Raw genomic sequence first — 20773 nt, 5'->3', positions numbered from 1 at the left:
GAGAATGCTAAGGCTACACTGGGTCGGCATGATGGCGCAACTGCAGCACAGTCCCAAATCTCTCCATCTCCTCTGCCCTCTGCACTGTCATCCATCTGCTCCAGTCTCTCTCTTTTTCTGCCTGGGTCAATGTTACACTCTGCTCAGACCAAGATTCTCTGCAGTATTTGTCACATCCCTAGCCCTGCTCCTGCTATCTCTCATGATTTGTCTCTTCATATTCTGTCACACTACACAAATATTCTGTCCATCATATAGAATCTTACCCCGTCCTATCTCCATCTCACTCTCTGCCTTTCTCATCTTCCATCTTCCCATCCTTGTGCTCTATCCTTATTCGCCTTCTACCCACACACTCAGTGTTCATATTTTAGAGGACATTTATAACCATAAAACTGAGTGTGTGTGCATCTGCACCATTTTCCGTGCAGAGGAAACCTACATTTTCTCCTCAAGCCTTCCCCTGTCCATATCCTCTTCCTTACCCAGCTAATCCAGATTCTGGTTTTGGTTTTGTGTTTCTCATCTTTTTTTAGACTAAAAGCCATGTGCCACTCACTCCTACTCTCCCTCTGCCTCTTTCTCCATCTTTTTCTCCCACTGCCACCCACTCAATCCCTTTCACCTCTTCCCACTCCAATTTCTCTTCTTTCGGTTGATGTAATACTATGTGTACTGCAGACTGCATGTGCGTATTTGTGGGTACATGTGTGTATTTGTGTAGGGTGATAACATATGTACTCTGCCAACCTGTCTGTGGCGTGCTGCCACAAAACATGTGCAGGTCTGTTTCTCTCTGGTCAGATACTGAAGACAAGCACAGCATTTTTATCCATACAACACACTACTACAGTCATAGATTTTCAGCAGAATGTGCAAAATGTATTGTGGTTCTTTATTTTGGTGTTTTTCACACACTTGTCTTTTAATGGCTTCAATGCAGAATCACATGATTCCAGTTCTGCAGGTTATATATATAAATATATTTACCATACATGTTAATCTGTCTGAGAGGGGGGACACACACAAACACACAATCATCTGCAAACACCGGTCACATCATTAAGTCTCATGAGTGTCATCACATGCCCTTATTCGTGACTTATCTGGATCACATGTCCCATAATGCACTGCTGAAAAACAAGTCTAAAATGAAGGTATATGCTATGATATCACTTCTCCACAATACACAGGGAAAATCTGACACAACTCAGTCTTGTACATGCACAGAACACAACAATATTATTAGCACCAGCAAACTTGAAAATATCACTGTTAATCACTTTCTTAAAAACTCCATGTAAAACTAGACAGACTAAATAGACAACTTACAGGAATTCATTTCCCTTTTTTTAATTCTGTGGTGAAGGTCTGTACATTACTGCTATCCTTAGTGTGGGTTTATGATTGTCACAGCATCATAACACAAGTGTTTATGCTGTGACATATAAGAAATGAAAATTAGAGGATGAAAAAATAGAGGCGGGAAACAAAAAGACACTGGATTTTGACAGAAGAAATTAAAACAGATAAGAGAGGATAAACACAGAGCGACAGAACAGCAGCCTAGGATGCTATGCTGTATCACAGGACAACCTTTCTGTCTTAAGGAGCAGCTGTGGATCTATAATTATACCTTAGTCTTTGGTCATGTTAGAGTTGTGCTATATTCCACTCCCAGCTGAGCAGTTATCATAACATAAAGTAGGTTGTTCTTAACAGCTTTATTTTACTCAGTCTTTAATACATCCTTAACATTTTTTTATCTGAATTCTACTGAATTTACACATGCAACACAACTCCATACATGCAATTAAATTTACTGTCCAAATTGAGCATTCATTCCTTCATATTCTATACATATTTGTGCTGTATAATTTCCTGAAGGATTGGCACACCACAAGTAACTAAATATGTGCCATCATTATTGTTATCAGTCACCTGCAGAACCACCTCAAAGACGCAACAGATCTGCCAAGATTCCCAGGAGGCACAGGGTTTCCACTAAGAGGCCTCTGTATCTGATGCAGAGCAAGTTTGAGCTTGAAATGCTGAAATTGTTTTAAATAAAGCAAAAATGAAAAAAAATGTTTTAAAAAGGGTGCATTCTAGGGATGGGATGACGTGACTTTGCCTCGATACAATCTGATGCATGATATGGTGTGTACAATTTGATTCAATCATAACACAACTAAAAATTCAATGACAATGTGTGACGAGCTGCAGAACACTTTTACTTTATTCCTCTTTTTCCCCCCCCTTTTCTAGTGCTGGTTTGATTATGTATAGGACAATCAGATATGTTGACTTATGTTCTGTTAGTCTTATTTACAAAAAAATATGAAGTCACTGGTGTATGGAGACCATGCAATATATATATATATATATATATATCACTAACCAAAACGATACATTTGCGATGTTTTTGTATCTTGATATACTGAATTTCATTACACTGTCCCATTTGCTCAAAAGTCATATCACCACCTTAGATTGTAATATATTATTTTTCAAAGCCCTTAGAGATGTTTGCTATACTTGCAGGGACAGCTCAACACACCAGCTGACACCTCTGGTCATTTAGGGTGAAATGTTACGCCCTTTGACTGGAATGAGCATAATGAAAATAGAGGAACTGTGCAACTGAAGTCATGAGAAAGGGAGGAACAAATTTATCAGTGAAATGTTCTGTACCAGGCCCCAACGGAATCTGCTGATTTTTTAAAAACTGTTTTCTGCGGTTATTCAGGATGGAAATCTGTGGAGTCATCTATTTATTTATTTATGATTGTAATGTAAAAGAAAATGTGAATTTAGCCAATAATGAATATTTTTGAGCAAAGGTACGCACAAAAATGCACTAAAGTAATCTTGAGCAGGGTAAAAGAAATTTATTTATATGAACTTTTAAATCTGAGGTTTCTTTTTTTCACCATTTCAAGACCCTCAAAGTGTGAACTTTTTGTTACAAACACCATTACTGACCGACCACCGAGTAAAAAAAGATGGGGGTGGGGAGAGCTGGATAACAGACAATAATATCTTTGTTAACAGACATAAACCTGGGTTGTTCACCTGGGCTACTGAGGGGAACAGCTCTAGAAGGTTGACATGAGGAGTGTCACTGATTGTTGTGTATGGGGGAAAGAAGAACTAGACAGAGATGTGCAGCCACAAGATCAAGGTATGAAGTTGATGTGAACGTCAGATCCGTGGCTTGGAAACATTACAACATTACAAAAACATTCCCGATATCACACAGTTTTTACTTTCTTTTCCAAATCTGCGGAGGTGACGTCGGAATTCGGCGGGCGCATGCCGGCGCGGTGCGTAAGATAAACAGGTGTGACATTCTGCTTATTGTGGCTGTACCAGGAAAGAAAAATAATTCATCTCATCTACTCCTCAACCAAGAAGAGTCTGGATAATATATTTTATGTGTCTGGTTAGTGTCCTGATAATGAAAAGACAAAGTTACTGAGCAGTTAGATACTAAACAAGCAGAAAAAGTCAACACAAACACTGGTAATGGGCTCTGTCTTTTAATTAGGTTAGGCAGTTCACACCAACTAGGTTAAGAAACTACCACATCACTTTGGGCTCTTGTAACGTCATTGGCATTTGTTACTTTAACATTTTATATAATAAAATGATTTATGGACAAATAAACACCACTGAGGCTAAGGCTAGCTGCAGCCCTATGTGCGACAGCATACTAATGTATGATTCCAGCAAGTCTATCAGCGGCGGCGGCGGCGGCAGTGCACCGTCTAGTCTCATTTAACCAGCACAGCTGCTAAAGGTGGCATCCTGCGGGCCTAGCTAATGGAGATGTGGCCTAAGAAACAGGAGCTAAAAAAACCGAATCACGGAGCCCGCGGCGTGGTGAGCTGGCTGCTTTGCATGTGCAGACTGTATATCTACGTGTATCTTACCCATCAGGTTAGTTAGTCTCCTCAGCCGGCAGCTGCTGCTCACCTGTGTTTTGACGATGCCTTGCCAAGACCAGCTGCATCGGTTCCACTCGCTCTCCCATATCCTTCCGACGGCCGACCCGCCTCAGCCTCGCTCTCCCCAACACCAGCTCAGGTTTAGGGGGATGAATTCATAAATGTCGAAAGGACTATAATAACCGTAACGTAAAACACGCCATTATAACTGTTGGATGATGAATGAACCCCGAGACGTCAAAGAGTTGGAGCTTCCTCTGGTGTCAGGCGAACCTGACAAATGCCATCAAAGAGCCTCAGTAATTACACGGTCGTTTTCAAACCACTGGAGACTGACGGCTTGGCTACTCTGGTAAACTGCAACACGTCGTCGGCTGTGCCAGTTCACTGAGTGTGGGTCTTTTCATGTCTCCTCGTCGGACCTAGGCATGATTGTTTCTACTCACAGAAGATAACAGTCCCTACGGGTTTGGACCGAAAAGCCGAACCCTTTGAGTCTCGCGTTGCAGTCAACAGCTTGTGTGTACCACCAGCCGGACAACTCCCGAACCCCAGCACGGATAGACAGTGTCTCCCGAGAATCTGGCCCATCCCCTCGGCCATTTCTCTCACATAAAAATACGTACGATTTGGCTATTCCCCTTCCGTGGCTGATGGTTGGCTGCGCAAATCCCGTTTTGTTTACGCACACCCGACGCGGTTTTGGAAATGGCAGCCACAGATCCTAGGAGATGCTGCGGAGAAAGGGCGCCACCGCTGGTTGTGAATATCAATGAATCAGTAAATCATTCAAAGAGGCTCTTGTTTTTCAAGAGGTTGCCACAGATCCCTTTGTGAAGGAACCCCAGACACCAGGGTGGAATTTTGACACACTTTTTGACCAGCTGTCATACAGTTTGAGGAATCTTTGAGTGTAATTGTTACAAACAACTCAAACTAATGCGCATGTGCAGTTTACTATTTACCCAAAGCAATATACGTTACCATAGTAACCAAAGGCAGACCCAGATAGCTGACACTGTGCGCAAGATAAAGTTTAAAAAGCATTTTGTCAGCATATATCACATCATGATTCATGTCACAAAACCAAAATTTACTAATGTGTTTACATCAAGGTAAGATATAGAGAAGGTGAAGCGGTTGTCACGCCGTGTTGAATTTTGGGTATGCGCCATTATGAGCATCTTTCTCATTATCAATCAGATATATATATACACTACATACATTTATATGTTAATTTCAAAAACTATATATACACACTATTCCATACAGCTACATACAGTAGCGGATGTTTCAACTACGTCAAATGTCCACTTTAGTTTTCAGTATAAGCACAGACAAGACAGAAATTGATTCATCTGCAGTGTGTCATCTGCAGACAACTGCTAGCTAGCGTTAGCTTCCGAAATGAGAGCTGAGTTCAGTACCTTAACATTCTCTATTAAATTGGAACTTAAAGGGTAAGGCTAGTTGATGTTTCATTTTCGAGTTTTTTAACGCGCGGGTTCGTGTCTGACTTGATTTGGGAGGCTTTTCTAACCACTACGTACAATATTTGACCGACAACTCCGTACTTGACAGATTACCATCTTGACTTACTACACTCATCTTTGGACAAACATGACTAGGCGTGTATCCCTAGATTTACACACGTAGATAGATGCCACATCCGGCTTGTTAGGCGCATCCACGGATGGGAAAAAAATATGGGTGCGTCTCAGCAGCTGTAGCTACAAGTTTCCAATAGTGTGTGTTCAGTGGAAAACATAAGGGTAAAAAAGCTGTTACATATTTGGGAATGTTACATATTTGGGAAATACTAAAAGTAAAACTCCAGATGAAATAGCTGAACCATCAAAATTCACTTATCACGTTCAACCAAAAGTTTACTAGCCTATCCCTCTCAGCCTAGGCTATACACAAACTTTATATGTGTGTGTATAGTACAGCTATTAACTCAGTCACTGAAATTAATTTGTTAGTGTAAAACAAAGTACAAAGAGGAAAATGATTACTAAACAGTATTCATTGGATAGTTTTATTGTTTGATTTTCATCCCATTATAGGCTATAGGTATATTTAAGATGAACTGGCTAAAACATTGTTAATCAGACAGTCAAAGTGCTTTACACATGTCAATAAGGTAGAACAAGACAACCGAAAAAAGGAATAAAAAAATACATTTTTTATACACTCAGTTGGCAGTTTATTAGGTACATGAAGCTAAAAATTAGTGCAGTCTAACAACAGCCCAGCAATAAATCAAGTCATATGCTCACTTTTGGTTGAAGAGGTGATAATTCCTTTAGAAATTAACCCAATTCTTTTGTTGGAAGCACGAGAAGTGAGGACAGGAGAGGACTGTTTAAAATCAACAGAAAGTTTACTGAAAGTCTGATCACAGGAAAGTCTTACAGCGCTGGATTCAGAGAGACAGAGCTCACGCAGGAGAACCGTCTTCTGAATCCTAAATTAAGTTTTTACAACACATTTATCTTCTTGGGCTGCTCCGCCCTGACCAGGGGTGCAATCTTCAATAGTTTGTGATCCTATTGGCCGTTTGGCGTGAGCCAGAGCTCGCATTTCTATGTTGGAATGTGGTAAATCTAGGTATGGGTATAGGTATGTATGTGTGTGTGTGTGTGTGTGTGTGTGTGTGTGTGTGTGTGTGCGCGCGTGCGTGTGTGTGTTTGATGCTAATAGGTATGCTAAACTGGCCAGGTGGACATCACAGGTTGCAGCACCTGGCCTCTGCAGGACACCACAAGACAAAACCGAACTAGGAACACGCCAAGCAGGTCTAGGTGTGAGTGCAAAACAGGCCACCCTGTCTCTGTTAAAATGTAAATAGGCTGTCTGGTCACTTAGGAGATGCAGACATCTCATCTCTACAGAAGTTGAAGCAGGCAGTTTCTACCTCAGTATCACTTGATTCTCATCAATACAATTGTAAGATATATAAGCAATGAAATTAAATACATTGAGAATAACCAATGCTTAGTAGTTCTGGACAATCATCAATACAGCTGTAATATGTATAGACAAGGAGAATGTGTGACAAATACCTAAAGGGAACTAAAGGTATGAGAAGTAACTAGTAACTAAAGCTTATAAAGTAACTAGAGCCTATGAGAATTAAATCATACAATTCAAATATATGGCCACTTTATCAGATGTAGTTTAAATTGTATTGCATTACACTGTACTATATATTGCTGACCATACATTGGCAATATAACCATCAGCGGTTTGTTAATATAATCACTTTTGAATCTTACTATGCTTGTTATTACCATCCTCCTATACACTGTAACTTATTCTAACTGCCACAAACCACACGTTAGTTTTTAGTACTGGTTGCCTGTGTAGCCACTTTTGTTGTGAAGTGCCTGATTCCCAACTTCTGCTCACTAGTAATTTGAAAATAACAAATGAAGTGTTTGAATGTGTCCTCTGCAACAATGCTAATGCAATGCATGACAACTGAACTTGCCATTATGGATTCCTATTCTGTCTTTAATTAATGTGGACATTCTCAGACAGCATTAGGTTATAATGAGAAAACTGTTACTCATGTAGAACATTTAACATGAAGCAAAGAGCTCTTATAAATTTTGCATTTTTGTAAAGACGTATCCAGCCAGAAAAAAAAAGAACAGTAAACTAACTTGTGGTGTATCACTGGATTGTGAAACAGAGAGAAGTAGTGCACTAAACACTGGCATGACTACTGATGCTCTATGATTTTGACGTAATACACACACGTCAATTACCCTGACTCATTTTTTCTGGAGACCTACTCTGATCGCTACTTGCCTAACACCTAACTTAAGTCATCGCTCTAAATAAATTTTTAATAATTTATATTCTGGCGACTTGCTTTTTGTCGCCACAAGGACATTGAGTCCTCACAGTGTGACTGTGTAAATAGATTTACAACCCCACAACATGAATACTACCAGGCCACACACAGTCCCCTGTTGCATTTTTTAAAGAGTGCTAGGAGTGAGGCTTCCAGTAGATTTTGATGATATACACAGTTACCACTTGAGAGCTCTTATCTAATGCATGCATAAGAGAGGGGGGAACTAATGTTTGTTACCCATTGTATATGTAGCCTACATTAAAAAATTTTTATAATAGAGCCAGAGCAAAAGTCATTATCCAAACACTGGCTCCTATTGTACTGTAGCTCAAAAATTAGCAGACAAAATGATTTCAAGATCCTATGTGTAATGTGGTATAATATATAACGATTGCAGAGATAATCAAATATGGGGCTTTGCCTCACTGAATTAACCTTTACAGCCAAAAAAAAAAAAAACTCCCCAGATTAGGAATGTTTGTTTTTGCAGGATGTATCCAAGAATAGACTCCCCCTATTCTGAGGACCAGATGGTACATCCCAGTCTCTCCTCTCCTTCTCATTATCCTCCCTCATGATTTTAGTGTCCTCCATCTCTGGGTTTTCTCTCGTTTTCTTATGTTTAGGATATTCTGACTTCAGAAACTGCTGTGGTTCACCCTCCATCTGTTACTCCTGTAATCTCTACAGAGCTGTTGACAGGTATGCAACATCTATTTAATCACATCACTGCAGGGTTTAAAAGAAAGCATTTTTGTAAAGACGTATCCAGCCTTTACTCTGTAAAGTGCAAGCTGCTATGAAGCAGTATTATTTATTCTTCTTTAGCATTTTTCATCATTTGCATATTCACCGGTTTCCTTCATGGCAGTCACTGTGGTCTTTATTTCTCTCCTCCATCTTGTCCTCCATTTATAGCACATATGACTCCGTTTTACAGTGAGATCCAGGGAGCTACACAGGGAAGGAGATTAAATATTTATTTTATTGCATCTGGATTAGGCTCTTGTAAGGGTAAAAATAATAAATATTTGGTCACTGACTAGAAGTGTCATTGTCTCTTCCTTCATTAGCAGATTGTCCCATAAAAAAGCTTTACACAAAAAGCTGCCATAACATTGTCTCTGGTGGAGGGTTATGTTGCAGTATCTGTGGCCAAAATAAACAATTCCTGGTCCCTCTGAGCATCAGAGTGCTCCCATCAAGTCATATTTTCCCAAGGTCACATTTAAGGCCTGACTGCCACATGACTGCTGCACTACTGTGCAGTGAATACAATGTCTAGTAAGGGCTCTTTCATGTGCCAGTGTCTCTATTCTCAACAGGGCACATAACGTGATGTCTGAGCCTAATTTAAAGGGATAATCTGGCTGTATTTATTTGCTGTTTTTCCTCAGTGAAGCAGCACAGAGCTGACTTTATAAAGACTCTGCCTGACCAGACCATACCTCTGTCAGAGTCCATGGAAGCCAAGGCCAAGTCCGGGGCTCCAGCACCCAAGGCAGCATCTAAAGCAGAAAAAAAGGAGCAAGCAGTCCCACGCAAGGCTGACCCTGCACCTGCAGTCCCTGGGCCAGAGCATTCTCCTCACCAGGATGGGGCACCAGGAGCTGAGGCAGCTGCAGGCTGCAGCCTCTGGCACAGACTCTCTGGAACACCTGAAACCCTTTCTCATTGGTGGTGCTGTTATTGCTGCAGGAGCCATCTTGCTGGGAATGTTGCTACTGGCAAGAAGAAAGTAAAACCAAATCATTCTTTTAGGTTAAGGTATTTATTGGTTGATGAGTTAGAACAACATTACTGATTGGTTCACAGATGGTACAGATGGGGGATGGGGAGCCACTGTGCATCTCCTGTTTGTTTTTTCCCATACTGCTTTGACTCACTAGTAAATTGAACCATTCAACTTTTAATCTAGGCTGTATATGGAGCATAATTACACATAGTATATGCATGAAGATGCTTCAGTACTGCATCTGAACTGTAATAATTTCTTAAAAATCTCACACTGTAGTACTGATCTTAAACTCAACTAAACTCTGTAAAGGTGGCTTATTCAACTGTATTATTTAATCCAGTTTGAACAAATGTTGACTTAAACTTGCAATATTTGTGCATTCTTGCATAGAAAATGAGCTTGGTTCACACTTTGCTAAAAGGTTATGTAACGTTGTATTCATAATGTTGATTCTGACTCTCAGAGATGTTTCTGGGCTTTATTTTACTTTTAAATAAGACAAGTGAAAGCATGAAAATAGCTGAGAATATGCATTGTGATGTACTGCACATATTTGGACTAAATCAATGCCCATGTGAAGGGATTAAGTTTGTCTTTTTTCAGAGTAGCAAGAGAGAGACACACCATTGTCCCTACATATCCAAAAAAGAAAAGTCAAACAGAATAGCACAGTGCAATTTTAAGAAATCAGCTATTTCAGAGAGAGAAAATATAAGCAAGCAGTGGTTTAGGGATTGAATGTAGGAAATTGTTGGAGATTAAACATGTACAGTATGTGGCAGAGAAGAATAGTGAAGTTATTCTTAGCTGTAGAATAAGAACACGTTTTATTTTACTGTCAAATGATGTCATAAATCAATAACCTTTCATGTCTTACACAACCAAGGTTGTGCCAGTTCAATATGTTTACATCCTACAGTAGATACTTAGCTGTAGCAGGCTGAATAGCCATTAGTGTTGCAGTATCAGGTTTAAAACCTGATGCCAAAACATGGGAGCTGTTTCTGTCTTCACTGTGCTACTCTTATGTGGCTTTAGGAAAAAAATCTTGTTTTAGCTATAATGTAAGAACATTCTAGGTTGCCAACACAATGACAGTAAGATGCTGATTAAATACTGTTGTATAGTTTACTCAAAGGAAAATCATGTCAAGCAATCACACCGTCATTGCTGCGCGCGCGCGCGCGCGCACACACACACACACACACACCTGTACAGCTGTAAACAAAATTGTTCACTCGCTTGTAAAGCTCATGCAGACGTCCCTGATGCATAAGTAGATTACAGACAGTTCTGACACACACCATTACTTGATTTTAGTTGTAAGAGTATGTATGAATTTCACAACATATTACTGATGAAAAATATTGTATGATCATACCACATTCACCTCAGCACAACACCCCAAACACATCCAAAAGATAGTAAGCCAACACCAAAACAAACTTCACCTTACATTGTACAATACAGTGTACCAAAAAAAAAGAAATCCTACTTTCATAAATTCAACAGCGTATAAATGCAATAATTCAGATAGGACTCCTCATTAGCACGTGCTGTAGCAAGTTAAATTACATAAATGATAATGTAAAAATACTGTTGATGATGTGTGATGTTAGTGACAGAAATGGCAGTGACGTTATGGATGATGATTATGGTAATAATGGTGTTTTGGTGACTGTAATGATTATAATGATGGCCATGATATATTTCTAATATATTTTCCCTATGCACACTGCCCCTGCCCCCAAGCTCTTAAATGTAAAAGAGTAAGAGGTTGTAATTCTAACTTTATTAAAGGCAGTGAACCAGCCCAAAGTGAGTATTTTTTGACACACCTGCACTCTCTGCTTAACTTTTAGGAAAGTCCTAATTTTAAGGCTACCTGTGATTTATGTTGAATGTGTTACATATCTGATTTTGAAATACAGGGCAATCTATTACCATTGCAAATGAAAACATTTTGAGATTTGCATGTTTAAAATGTTCTATCCTGTAAGATTTAGCTATATGACCAAAAAAGTGCAGTCATCAAAATCCAAGGCTGTTTTCTAAAGACAAACACAAAAAAAAATGTAACAATTACAGACAAGGTACAGGCTTTGCATGTAACAGCAACAAACATCACCTAAAAAAATATCCAGTGTGAAATTTAAATACTTCATGTTCCTGAACAATGGGACAGCAATTTGAGTTCACTTTTCTCAGAGTATGTACGGATGCATTTTGTTGTTTATGGTTCTGCTGCAAAACACTGTATATTGTGATCAAGAGTCATTATGTCTTTAATTACTCTTAACCACACACAAAAAAGCAAGCAAATGTCAGTAAATCAAAGCAGGAGAAGCTAGAGGAATTGGTAAAAATAGAAGATGTAAAGAATGAGATTTGGTCACAAACATATACAGAAAAAGAAGCTTAATACTGGGTTTTCTGGGAAACAGGAAACAGTGGGGCATGTATTTTTACACTGTCTAGATAATAGCAATAGAGAAAGACAAAAGTGAAAGAAAACTTATAGCATTTAACTTGAAAGAAATGTTGAAGAGTTCAGGCCATATAAGATACAGGACACTTCAAATTTTTAGAAAATAATTATTGTGGTTTATGGCAGTATTTAGTATCACAGTTTCATTATTAAAGCAACACATCGTAGTCATTCTGATCCACACTCCAGTCCGGAAGGTGGCGGTAATGCTCCTAAAAGCTGCTCGTCAACCGCACAAGAAGTCATCTTTCTGTTGTTGCGGCAGAAGCAAGTAGGACGCAACTGGTCTCATTTATAATAACTTAATATTTACACTTTATGTAAACTAGATTTGTGACGGTGAGTAAATAAAGCTAGTCATTTTTAGACGTGTTTGTTGTATAGCTTGATAATAACTGTGTAAACACGTGGCAACGTTCTAGCGACAAACATTAGCTAACTGTTTTACTGTTGTGCTAATCGCGTGGCTACAGTCCATCTAGTTTAAACAACGGGATTTAACTAACGTTCCAGTGGATTCTACCACCGCGTATCTGCTTTATTACTAAAGCTGACTAAGTTACTACCGCTTAAACGTTAGCCACGCCGGTACTTTCATGAAAGAAATTGTGTTAAGCTAGCAATAACCAGTTAATCAACGCTAGCCAACTGTCCTGCTAGTACAACGTTAGCACCCGGGCATTGATGGTAACACTGTGATGTTCCTCTGTCCTCAGGTATAACGTTGCTACAATGATCATCCCAATCCGGTGCTTCACATGTGGGAAGATCGTGGGTAACAAGTGGGAGGCGTACCTGGGCCTTCTTCAAGCCGAATATACTGAGGGGTGAGATGGTATTTTAGCATATTCAATTGTCACATGGTAACGTTTGCTCCCTTGTTTATTCAGTTGTCTACAGTCAGATTCAAACAGTAGCGAATAATAGCAACAACCTGTGGCCATTTGGGCGATCTTGGTTAGTGTATGCATAAGTATCCACGATCTTAACTTCTCTAGTGATCTGTATGCCATGCATATTTACTGACAACACCTTTCTCTCTCCCTGGTAAGTGATGCCCTGGATGCCCTGGGCCTGAAGAGATATTGTTGTCGGAGGATGCTCCTTTCTCACGTGGATCTTATTGAGAAATTGTTGAATTATGCTCCGTTGGAGAAGTGATGGCAACTGGCTGCCTTCAAAAACAGCATGGACTTGATGGGGCTGTGGCATGGACAGATTCACGTTATATTGATGCGTCACAAATGCAGACCACATTGTTTTCTGGAACATTATCCTGCATGTATATGAGATTTTCCTAAATAAACGTTATAAAATTACATTGTCACCTATATTACTGCCTTAGCAGGACTTGAAGTTGGAAACTACACACTTGTGCTATGTCTCTGCACTGTGTATTAAAACAAAGCAGCACCTCAACTCTTGGGTCAGAATTAACTGCTGGTATTTTTACATGATGTCTGTACTGATTCTATTCATTTTAGACACCCATTGACATTTACAAAAAGCAGATTAACCAAAACCTTTGTCAGTGAATAAGTTTTTGAACAACTTTTACAGTATCTGCCAGTGTCAGAATGGTTGATGGCAATAGAAGTGTACAACACTAAGTCACTAAGGTGTTTTAACTGCTTCTAATTCTGCTTTTAAATGCCTTACCAGTTCAAGAATACAGATATAGGTAATTATAAGATGATTGTTGTGGTCCTCACTGGTGTAATATAAATGCCTAAGGAAATGAAACACTGATATTACATTTTCAGCAAATGTTTTTAATTTTGTATTATTTAATACAAAAGAAAATGACAAGAACATTACACTGTATTATTTAAGTTATTAGGAGGTGTCCTAATGCATGCAACTACATTTTTTGGTCATAAAACAGGTAAAAGTCCCACAAAGTATAGATGACTGGACAAAAAAAAAAAAAAAAAACTATACTTCGGACTTGTGGACACTTCTCAACCTCACCTTAGATTCTTCCAGATTTTTACACAACTTGCTGAAGAAACAAAAAGTCCTGTCTTCTCTCTGCTTCACACTTATGGAAACACCACCAGCCTAGGGACAAAATGCATATTTTTCAAAGCCACATTTACAAAAAACAAATATGGACTACTTGGTTACCAGTATATACTGTAGAGCGAGCCTGTGAGAGGATTGTGTTAACTTTTAATATCCATCCAGTACCTATACTGCTTATTCCTGAATAGTACTAATATAAAAAAAAAAGTTCATCTGATTTTGTGATATCAGATAAAGTGATATAATCCACCTCAGTGACTTAATAAAATCTGTACTGAGATCAAGAACTGTATTGCAACAGAGACCTGTGAAGAAATACAAAGTATACTGTACATCACAGTCTGTAACACAGAGGCACATATAAATAGCCTCAGAAACTATGAAGGAAGAAGTCCTATAATGACAAGTTTAGATTCATCCAACGGGACGAGACTTGAATTTTAAAGCTCATTCCATTTAAATGATGCCAAGTACTGGAGGGCAGTCTGCTAAAGTTTAGTATTTGCTCAGGACTGCCCAGTCCATGACTGGAGTCCAGTTGTAGCTGGTGACCTTTGCTTAGATACAAAAGATAGACGGTACTATATAAATGGATGACGGATCACCACGTCCTGCCACTACACAAAATTGAAGCCAAAATATCCCGAATACATGGGGGACCATCTAGCTTTTGTGGTGCATTTTGTAGTGACCAGAGATGGAGCTGTATTATCAGTCCACCGATCAAAGCCATCAAGTGATCTGAAACACAACCCTTTTTATATCATCACATAAACTTATTAAAAACAAACGTATTAGAAAAACAACCTCTTGTAGACAAGCCAGTGTGATAATGTCTGCATCTGATGACAAATCATCTTTAGGAAAAATTTTATTTTACTTTGAATTTTTATTTTAGCTCATATCCCATTTGCTAAGGAGGAGGGGGTGGAGTTTATGATTTATACTGCAACCAGCCGCCAGGGGGACGATCAACTTAGAGTGGCTTTATTTCTAAGGAACTGTCATGTTTTCCACCTTCTAGGAAGCCGTCACTTTAAAGCTCTGTGACATTTTTCTGAGGCTCAGAAGCTCCATATAATACAGTACACTAAGGAACACAACAAATTGACTGATAATAAAAGACAGAGCAAATAATTAAACAGTCTGATGAATGTAAATTAAATGTGATTAAGTAAACAAACTAGTGGGAAGCTTACCAAGTCAGCGGTATCGGTCTCTGTGATCTCTGTGCCGTTCCCGCTCCCGTGAGCGTTCCCCGTCCCGTTCTCTGCTCCTGGAACGTTCTCTGTATCTTCGAGACATTCCTGCACCCTCCCAACCAGAAGAATCCTCTCTGTCACGTTCTCTATTGCGCTCCCGCTCTCTGTCACGACCCCTGTCACGATCTCTTTCTTTGTCCCCAGAACGACTACTGCTCCTACAAAAAAGGTGTTTTTGTCCGATACAGACTGATAAGCTTATCCTTATTCATTCCTCTGCTTCAGTTTCTGTACAGTATTTAAATGAGAAGCATCATGTCCGTGAAACCTGAAGCATAATTATACAAACCTGTATCCGTAGTTGCCTTGGATAGAGACTAAACAATCTTTGAGTGAGGTGACCAAGGCTTGGCAGCGTTCATCTCCATATACTCTGGACTGCTTAACGATGGCAATGGCAGTTAACAAAGTCTCCATGGCCACTCGCAAGTCTCCTGCAATGGCAGTTAGAAAGATTACATATGAGAGAGAGAGAGGGCACTTCAGAGCTCTCAAGATTAGGGTTAATAAACAGTTTGTGAAACGGATCACATTTACCCCCATATACAGTAAAGTTCAGCAGAAATTTCAGACACTCACTCTGAAAAATATTGTCAGCTAGGTCACCTTTAGAGCTCACTATCATAACCCAATGTTACATACAGTATTTATAACAAAAGCAACCATTTGCATCAGGCACTTTCTGCTTAGAAATACTGTTGCCTGCATTAGTCTTTGTTTTTAATGGCACTCCTTGCATGAATACATCCAGCAATGAGTAATACCAGAGTCTGGTATAAAGCTGAGAAACATTTCAATCATCTATATCTCCTGTAACACCTACTGTACATCCAGAAATAAAGACAGTGACTTCAGCCCATCTTTCACATTTTTTGTAGCCATCTTGTGACTAATTTCAAGTGGATCATTTTAGGCAGTAATCTACCCACAATACACCTTCTTCACCTACATATCAACAGGTGACAAATTTAAGGAAGAACCTGAGTAAATGAGTGGGCTCTTCCAAGATGAACTGAACACCTGTGAGTGATTTTAGACAGCATCTCCACCACCATCATCAAAACACCAAATGACAGAATATCTTTTGGAATAGTGTTCATCCCTCCAGTTCAGAGTGTTCAGAGACTTGTAGAACCAGTGCCGAGCTGTTCTGGAGGCCCACTAAGACACTTCATCTCAAATCTTTATGGTAAAGTCACTCAGTAGAAGCCACTCAAGAACAAAAGGCATGTTTCCAAAAAGCCAAAAAAAATTGAGTCTTGAAGATGTGACTGCCCATGCTTGTGCATTAATTTCATGCAATGTCAAGAGAAAACGATCCCTATTCATCAAGTAACTACAGTACTATAATCACTGTGCAGAAATAAGGTGGTTTCAGTGCTGCAATGATGCTTCTCAGTGGCAGGGACTAGGGATTATGACTGAGGAAACACCACACAAAAAAAAAATCTGTCAGTCATTGGTAGGTCCTATTTCATGACTTATTGTATGCTTTCTTCCACTTCACTGAATCTCATCTGCTGTACTCACCAGCTGCTGCTCCAGACACTGCCTTGGTGATAGCACTGCTGGCTACAGCTCTATTTCTGTTCATCAGCTCTTCAAAATCTGTACTTTGAGGTGTGTGCCTGAAAAATAATCAGACTGTTGTCATACTGACAGACAATTATTTAGCCACCATAACATTATTAATAAAAATATCTGCTTTTCATAATTACTGTGAAACTGACCCCCCCCCCAGTATGTTCCATCTGCATTTGCTCGTATTTTGTATTGCTCTTTCTGTCCTGGTGTTTTGCTGGTCTACTTTACACAACAGTATTATTAGGTTTCATATTATTTCAATGGAAAAAAATATATTATTGTTTGTAGTTTGCTATAGCTATAAATATAAAACAGTGTGTTCTCACTCTTGTTGGCTGTAAGCTTTACTGCTGTGCCCATCTTGTCCCAGGGCCAAGAATGCTGGATTTAAGTACAGACTGGGAGATGGTTGACCAGGAACATGTACTGGAGGAGGGAACAAAGGGGGAGGAAGAGGCGGAGGGATGTTCGGTGCCATATGTGGAAAGAGAAGTGGCGGTTGAGCTTGGAAAGGACCGGGAAACCTCTCTGCAAACGGATGTGATTGAAACAGTGACGGTATCGGGGGAGGGCTGGGCTGCCGTATTAATAATGAGGGAATTGTTCCCGAAGACTCAGGGTCCTTGGAATCTGTGGAATTAACACGCAGGGGTATACCTATAGAAAACACAGTGTGGACAAAGATGACAGTCATACTGGCATTTTATAATATACAGCAAATTCAATAGTATTTTCTTAGGATTGCAGTGCCCTTACGTTTATTTGCAATGTCCTCAAACACAGCGAGGTTCTGGCGAGTAGCAAAGCGACAGTCTATCCTATCTCCATTGAGTTCACACTGGGGTATTTTTTCCAATAATATTTTTAATGACTCTTCTGAGGTTACCACCACTTCTGCATAGCTGTATGACAGAGCAGATGAAACAACACTTATGTCAACCACAGAAAATGCTTTTTTGTTTTGAAGATTTCTTTATATTTTATAAACACTACATCTGCAACCACTTACCCTCTTGACTGGCCATTAGCTCTGTTCTCAGCAAATTTGATCTCTGTGATGTCTTTTACACCCAACCTCTGGGCCATGCACAAGAGGTCCTTGTCAGATGTCCACTAGAAATATTAGGTTTAGATAGAAGGGGTGAGAAAAACATCCACTGGAGATCTTTGGTGAATAAATGATTTTTGTTTTTCTAATAACTGTGTTAAATGATTTCCTTTAAATGTATATTTTATTACTTTCCAATGTTAGTACAGTGTTTGTGAAACATTATAATAAAAAAAATGTCTCAAGTGTTGCAAATCCTTGGAAGGCAGAAATCAGTTACATTTTTCTGGACTTGGTACCTTAACAAGGGTTATGCTTTGTACACTGGTCTGGTCTTTCTACAAACTTTGCAACATTGTTCTTTCTAAATGAGATGCAACTACAACAAGTAGGCATATACATAATTAAAGCCATATGTTCAAAAAAGTTTAAATTGTTCCAAATACACTGCTCAAAATTATTAAGAGAACACTTAATCATCACAGTATAACACCAGTATGAACTATAGTACTGCACACCTCTGTTCACTTCAGTGTGACCTATGGTGCTTCTGGTGCACATCGCAGACGGAAGATGATGGAAAACAGGTGCACATTTTAAGCTATTCTCAGAAGTACTTAAAGATTTTTACTGTGCCATGAAGACTTCCATTTATTTATACAACTGGCACTGTTAGACTATGTCAATCTGGTGAAATGTTTTTATTTAACTTGGCATTATACTACAGTACATGCAATTAGATGACTCATCAAAGACTGATTTTGAAATGAAAAATATTTTCTTCCTTTTGCCAAGTCCATCTGCTCATACTGCATTTCAGTATAGCTCATTTTGTTAAGCTTTTTAAACTGAGGAATGGAGAGCTTATTTCTCTTCTCTGTTTCATGTACAGAGACCAAACAACAGAAGTGGACAATACAGTAAGAGAGTAATTAACATTAACACAGTGTTAGTGTCACTCACCCAGGAGAAATTTCCAATATATAAAGAAAGTTTCCTCAGTGAATGTCCTCCTTTTGGGGGTTTTCCTGCTGTCGATTTAGCCTCCACTTTAGCTGGCGTCTCCTTAGAAGAGGACACATTGGTAGTAACTTCCTTGTCCCGATCAACTGAACCAGTCAGAACGGCATCGAAAAGTTCATTTGCTTCAGCAATTCTGTCCAAATCCTGTGTGGGACAGAAAATATTAAGGTCATCGTGCATACTGCCAACCCGTGTATCTCAATATTCAAAGCATCAACGAAGAAAACACTGCCAGAACATAAGGAAATCCTAGGGCTCTGATGCTGAAAGTGATAGGGGTTCGTTCTAATACTTCCAATTCTGGAATGCGCCTGTAATACAAACATTTTGGCAGAACATGAAGTATAATGCATACTAACAGCCTGATTACTTTACGTAAATATCTCACAAGACCCAGTTTGGTGGGCTTTAAGGATGAACTTTTTTCTTGGAAAAATAAAGTTGGAGAAAAGGTAACTTACGGATCCAATTCTATAGTCCTGCATGCAAGAAAAAGATAACTCTAAACATGTTTTCAGTACACCGATACTTTAAATCGCATATCTACACCCCTTTGATGTTCTCACTGGCGCATTTGCTGCGGTGAAAAATATGTTAACATCAAACTCACCTCGTCATTTTGATTCCGGTCACTGTAAAGGCCTATGAGACCTTTCTTGGAAGCACTTGGTCCAGCTGCAGGTTTTGCAGCTGCCATACCGAGGGCCTAGGATAATGTAGTTGATAGCACTACAGCTTGTTGAGTTTCTTGTTTGTAGTATATTTTGCACACAAATTATCAGCGGAGACTGACAACAGGTGCACTACCAATATTCAGGAATTCTAATTAAAGTTAACGTTACGCCTTGTTTGTAACGCCAGCTAACGTTAACCATCGTTTCGCTCGAGCCTACAAAAACGAAGTAGCTTAGCCAGACTTAGCTAAATCAAAATATGACAACCCGATAATAAAACATAAGTTAAGATATCATAGTTTAATGAACACTTCGAAAATGCACGCAAGGTCTTTTTAAATATCAGTACACGTACAAGTATCTACTCCTTACCATGGCTGGCTCTTTCATCAGCTAATGCTATTGTTGCTAATCTTCGTGAACGTTCATGTGCAACAAAGATAGGTAACCGGTTGACAACAATTAATATTTGGTTCCTATAGTCAAGTCATTTGAAGTTCTAACATGGAGGAAATGTAAATTACATTAATTACACAACACATACTAAGTCGGCAATAAACGTTAACCATACCATGCAAAATGAATATGCCATTTCCGGTGGCCAAAATGTATCTACTAAACTTTTGCAAATGTGTGTCCTGTGCCCCCTCGTTAGCTTCCTGTCACGTGACTCTTGCTATTTCACTGTTTTGTCTGACGTTCAGTAACATTTGTAACAATTTTGAAAAAGAAAAAGAAATCGTTTTAAAATGATGCCTTCTATTGTTGCGAAAAGAGTGAGTTATCAAGTAAACGTTACATATATTTGCACTGTCTTTGTTTGAATTTGGGCAAACAGTGTTAGCTAGAGCTCACTTTAGCGTTACTTTAAATGAGCTATTTTGATTGAATAGCATTATCTAACAACCGTTTAGTAATGCTGTAAATAACCGTTTAGGTATTTTGATGTAGCGTTAAACGTCAGTAGTCCAGTTGCAGTGAACGTGTTCAGCTGGAAGGTAGTACTATCTAATACAACAAAACAGGGAAACGTGAGATTATGCGATTTCTACACAGCTAAAACTATTCCACAGACGCGCATACAGTACATATCCACCCACTTACTGTATGATAGGA

General features: G+C 39.2%; 4 protein-coding genes across 9 annotated transcripts in view; 2 read left to right on the top strand and 2 right to left on the bottom strand.

The window, feature by feature from the left end:
* Nucleotides 1-4942, bottom strand: part of dagla (diacylglycerol lipase, alpha) — a 31370-nt gene extending 26428 nt beyond the window's left edge. For 2 of the 3 annotated variants that reach the window (XM_020608413.1, XM_020608428.1), the window contains exon 1: nt 3979-4941. The gene's annotated coding sequence lies outside the window, so the exon portion shown is untranslated. Of the gene's footprint in view, nt 1-3978 lie in introns of all 3 variants that reach the window. The other variant, XM_020608419.1, reaches the window with a different exon arrangement.
* A 7277-nt stretch (nt 4943-12219) lies between these two features.
* polr2l (RNA polymerase II, I and III subunit L) lies at nt 12220-13565 on the top strand. 2 transcript variants are annotated; one of them, XM_020608504.1, is made up of 3 exons: nt 12220-12312; nt 12758-12868; nt 13094-13565. In XM_020608504.1, exons 1-3 carry the CDS (start codon nt 12248-12250, stop codon nt 13200-13202), a joined length of 285 nt encoding a protein of 94 aa, XP_020464160.1. In that variant the 5' UTR covers nt 12220-12247; the 3' UTR covers nt 13203-13565. The 2 variants fall into 2 exon arrangements, with proteins under 2 accessions (XP_020464160.1, XP_020464168.1); XM_020608512.1 differs by having other exon boundaries at nt 12243-12380; nt 13094-13553.
* Nucleotides 13566-13842: 277 nt separating this feature from the next.
* LOC109964866 (cleavage and polyadenylation specificity factor subunit 7) lies at nt 13843-20264 on the bottom strand. 3 transcript variants are annotated; one of them, XM_020608440.1, is made up of 10 exons: nt 20229-20264; nt 19594-19689; nt 18924-19127; nt 17922-18025; nt 17669-17814; nt 17239-17569; nt 16859-16956; nt 15618-15762; nt 15266-15486; nt 13843-14102 (listed from the first exon to the last, which is right to left on the bottom strand). In XM_020608440.1, exons 1-9 carry the CDS (start codon nt 20247-20249, stop codon nt 15270-15272), a joined length of 1362 nt encoding a protein of 453 aa, XP_020464096.1. In that variant the 5' UTR covers nt 20250-20264; the 3' UTR covers nt 13843-14102; nt 15266-15269. The 3 variants fall into 3 exon arrangements, with proteins under 3 accessions (XP_020464096.1, XP_020464105.1, XP_020464115.1); XM_020608449.1 differs by lacking the exon at nt 20229-20264 and adding an exon at nt 20030-20228; XM_020608459.1 differs by lacking the exons at nt 19594-19689; nt 20229-20264 and adding an exon at nt 20030-20225 and having other exon boundaries at nt 13845-14102.
* A 46-nt stretch (nt 20265-20310) lies between these two features.
* The window catches only part of sdhaf2 (succinate dehydrogenase complex assembly factor 2), a 3624-nt gene continuing 3161 nt past the window's right edge, over nt 20311-20773 (top strand). The window contains exon 1 of the mRNA XM_020608490.1: nt 20311-20433. Within this exon, the coding sequence (XP_020464146.1) occupies nt 20407-20433 (27 nt within the window). The 5' untranslated portion in view covers nt 20311-20406. The remainder of the gene's footprint in view (nt 20434-20773) is intronic.

The sequence above is a fragment of the Monopterus albus genome, unplaced genomic scaffold (assembly GCF_001952655.1).
Source record: "Monopterus albus unplaced genomic scaffold, M_albus_1.0 scaffold4.1, whole genome shotgun sequence".
NCBI classification, from domain to species: domain Eukaryota; kingdom Metazoa; phylum Chordata; class Actinopteri; order Synbranchiformes; family Synbranchidae; genus Monopterus; species Monopterus albus.
The sequence above is the reverse complement of the archived record's forward strand: the minus strand, read 5'-3'. Positions and strand labels throughout refer to the sequence as shown.